Here is a 3,635-nt window from a genome sequence, read left to right as displayed (position 1 = left end):
GGTGGCACACACCTGTAGTCCCAGCTATTCAGGAGGCTGAGGTGGAAGGATCACTTGAGCCCAGGAGGTTGAGGCTGCAGTGAGCAGTGCTTGAGCCACTGCACTCCGGCCTGGATAACAAAGCAAGACCCTACCTCTTCAAACAAACAAACAAACAAGCACATTAACCCCTGCTATACCTGTAGGTACTTATAGGTCCCAGATGGACAAGATGTCGCCCCCTATTTGCTGGGGCATAAGGAGGTCTGAGAGCTCCAGGGAAGTGGCTGGGAGTCCCTGGGGGACCTTCAAGGAATGCAAAGGACTTATTATTATGTATCATTGAGTTTGGAAATACTTCAATATTTGAATTACTGGAGCTGCCATATGGGTGCATAGTGGCTGACTCTAAGCTCTAGATGCAGCCACGGTCTAGAGTGATGATGTGGTCTTTTCTGCAGCATGTGGGAGCTGGGCATTCCTCTGGATGGGACTGTCTGTTTTGGACAACTTCTGGGCATGTGTGACCACGTCTCTCTGGCACTGGGTATGTGAATGTCTTCCCCACCCCCACCAAGCCCCAGGCCTCACTCCCTCCCAGCCAGAGCCCTTCTCCTATTCCCAACCAAGGCCCAGCCTCCAGATCCTTCCAGAGAGATCTGTCATTCCAGTGTCTGTGGGCCTTCCAAGGCTGTGTCTCTGTGTCTGTCGTCTGTCGTCTCTGCTAGTTCTTGATCACGGTGTATTATTTCTTGTGTGTTTTGTTATCTTTACTCCTTTTGCTCCTCAGGGCCTGACACCAGATAATTAACATTTCCTTCTGCCAGGTGCTAAGCAGAACAAAATCACTTTATCCTAAATTCACAGCTTGAGGTTTCTTGAGACACCCTGCTGGTGCAAATTTTAACTACAAATACATAAGGGGGTTAACCCATAGCCCCAACTTCGCAGAGGTGGATTTTTCTGTTTTGTTCCTTGATCTGTTTACGACCAAGACCATTTCCTGGGACTGGGGGAAGGTTGCAGTGTTGACTTTTTTATTAACTCTTACTCTGAGGGTGTAGCTTTTTGGGTTCCGGCTTAACTTGGGGAAGTTCTCCCTTATAACTCTCACCTCAGTCAAGCTTGAAGTCTGACTCAATGTCCTCCCAAAACCCAAGTCATCAAATAGTAGCTCGGTTTTGCTTTCAGGGCAGAAGTGGCTTACTATGTGTCCCTTCTCTCTCTGGGTTCTCATTTTCTTATCTATCTATCTATCTATCTATCTATCTATCTATCATCTATCTATCTATCTATCTATTTAGAGACAGAGTCTTGCTCCGTTACTCAGGTTGGAGTCCAGTGGTGCCATCTTGGCTCACTGCAACCTTTGCCTCCTGGGTTCAAGCAATTCTCCTGCCTCAGCCTCCCAAGTATGGGACTACAGGCACCTGCCACCATGCCTGGCTACTTTTTGTGTTTTTAGTAGAGACAGGTTTCACCGTGTTGGCCAGGCTGGTCTCGAACTCTTGAACTCAGGTGATCTGCCCACCTCAGCCTCCCAAAGTGCTGGGATTACAGGCATGAGCCACCATACCTGGCCTCACTTTCTCTTGATTCTTGGATTAGTAAATTCCTTACTCTCTTGGTAGCATTTTAACAACTAAGATTTTTTAAAATGCAAGCTGGATGCAGTGGATCATGCCTGTAATCCCAGCATTTTGGGAGGCCAAGGCATGAGGATCACTTGAGCCCAGGAGTTTGAGGCCAGCCAGGGCAATATAGTGAGATTCCACCTCTACAAATAATAAGAACAATTAGCTGGGGCAGGGCGTAGTGGCTCACACTTGCAACCCCAGTACTTTGGGAGGCCAACGTGGGTGGATCACTTGAGGTCACGAGTTCGAGACCAGCCTGGCCAACATGGTGAAACCCTGTCTCTACTAAAACTACAAAAATTGGCTGGGCATGGTGGTGCATGCCTGTAATCCCAGCTACTGGGGAGGCTGAGGCAGGATAATCACTTGAACCCAGGATGGGGAGGTAGTAGTAAGCTGAATTCATGCCACTGCACTCCAGCCTGGGTGACAGAGTCAGATTCTGTCTCAAAAACAAAATAAATAGACCGGGTGCGGTGGCTCACGCCTGTAATCCCAGCACTCTGGGAAGCCGAGGCAGGCGGATCACCTGAGGTCAGGAGTTCGAGACCAGCCTGGCAAACATGGTAAGACCCCCGTCTCTACTAAAAATACAAAAATTAGCCGGATATAGTGGCACACGCCTGTAATCCCAGCCACTCAGGAGGCTGAAGCAGGAGGAGAGTCACTTGAACCTGGGAGGCGGAGGTTGCAGTGAGCGGAGACTGTGCCATTGCACTCCATCCTGGGCAACAGAGCGAGACTCTGTCTCAGAAAAACACCAAAAATGAAAAAACAAAACCCACTCTCCCTGCAGGGCAGGCCGGCTATGTAGTGTATAAGTCCATCCCCTATGGCTCCTTGGAGGAGGTAATCCCCTACCTGATCCGGAGGGCCCAGGAAAACCGGAGCGTGCTTCAGGGTGTCCGCAGGGAACAGGAGCTGCTCAGCCAAGAACTGTGGCGGCGGCTGCTGCCAGGATGCCGAAGGATACTCCACTAGCACCCCTGAGGGGGTCACGTGGTCAATAAAGGTCCTTAGGCACTGCCTAAGGTGCTGTCCTGCACTGACACCGCCTCCTTGTGGAAGGGCTCATCTTGACCTCAGCCAGCCCAAGCTTGGGGTTTTGCAGTTCAAGAGAGATCGTTAGGCTGGGAGTGGTGGCTCTTGCCTATAATCCCAGTGCTTTGGGAGGCCAAGGTGGGAGGCTTCCTTCAGTCTAGGAGTTCGAGACCAGCCTGGGCAACATAGCAATATTCTTTCTCTACAAAAAATTAAATCAGTAGGGCATGGTGGTGCGTGCCTGTGGTCCCAGCTCAGGAGGCTGAGGCAGGAGGATCACTTGAGCCCAGGAGTTTGAGGCTGCAGTGACCTATGACTGCAGCACCGTTCTCCAGTCTGGGTGACAGAAAGAGACTGTGTTTCAAAAAATAAAGAGGTTGAGCATGGTGACTCACACCTGTAATCCCAGCACTTTGGGAGGCTGAGGTGGGTGGATCATGAGGTCAGGAGATTGAGACCATCCTGGCTAACACAGTGAAACACCATCTCTACTAAAAATACAAAAAAAAAAAAAAATTAGCCGGGTGTGGTGGTGGGCACCTGTAGTCCCAGCTTCTTGGGAGGCTGAGGCAGGAGAATGGCATGAATCCAGGAGGCAGAGCTTGCAGTGAGCTGAGATCATGCCACTGCACTCCAGCCTGGACAACAGAGCGAGACTCTGTCTCAAAGGAAAAGAAAACAAAAGAAAAGAAAAAGATCGTTAGACACCCATTGAGAATAGTAAGGGCACTGATGGAGGACTAAGGGAGCCTTCCCCACCTCTGAGGCAGCCCGTCCTGGGTTGGGTCTGACCAGCGACTGATGCAGAACTTTCTTCATCCCAGGGGATGCCTAAAGAAAGGGCACACATGAAGAGCAGACACCAAGGCACTGAAGTCAAGGGGCCTGGCCCAGGCCAAGTGGCCAGGGAGGGACAGAAGAAAGAGCCAAGTCATTCTGTCAGTTAATAAGCATTGAATGAAACTAAGCGCAGTGGTT

General features: G+C 50.4%; 1 protein-coding gene across 1 annotated transcript in view; it reads left to right on the top strand.

Annotated features, from left to right (window-relative positions):
• PRODH2 (proline dehydrogenase (oxidase) 2) overlaps positions 1-2,647 on the top strand; it is a 14,168-nt gene extending 11,521 nt beyond the window's left edge. The window contains 2 exon segments of the mRNA XM_011948977.1: positions 441-526; positions 2,413-2,647. Of these exon segments, the coding sequence (XP_011804367.1) occupies positions 441-526; positions 2,413-2,597 (271 nt within the window). The 3' untranslated portion in view covers positions 2,598-2,647.
• The last annotated feature ends 988 nt before the right edge of the window (positions 2,648-3,635 follow it).

The sequence above is a fragment of the Colobus angolensis genome, unplaced genomic scaffold (assembly GCF_000951035.1).
Source record: "Colobus angolensis palliatus isolate OR3802 unplaced genomic scaffold, Cang.pa_1.0 Scaffold107, whole genome shotgun sequence".
In the NCBI taxonomy this organism is placed as follows: Eukaryota; Metazoa; Chordata; class Mammalia; order Primates; family Cercopithecidae; genus Colobus; species Colobus angolensis.
This window is presented reverse-complemented; position numbering and strand designations above follow the sequence as displayed.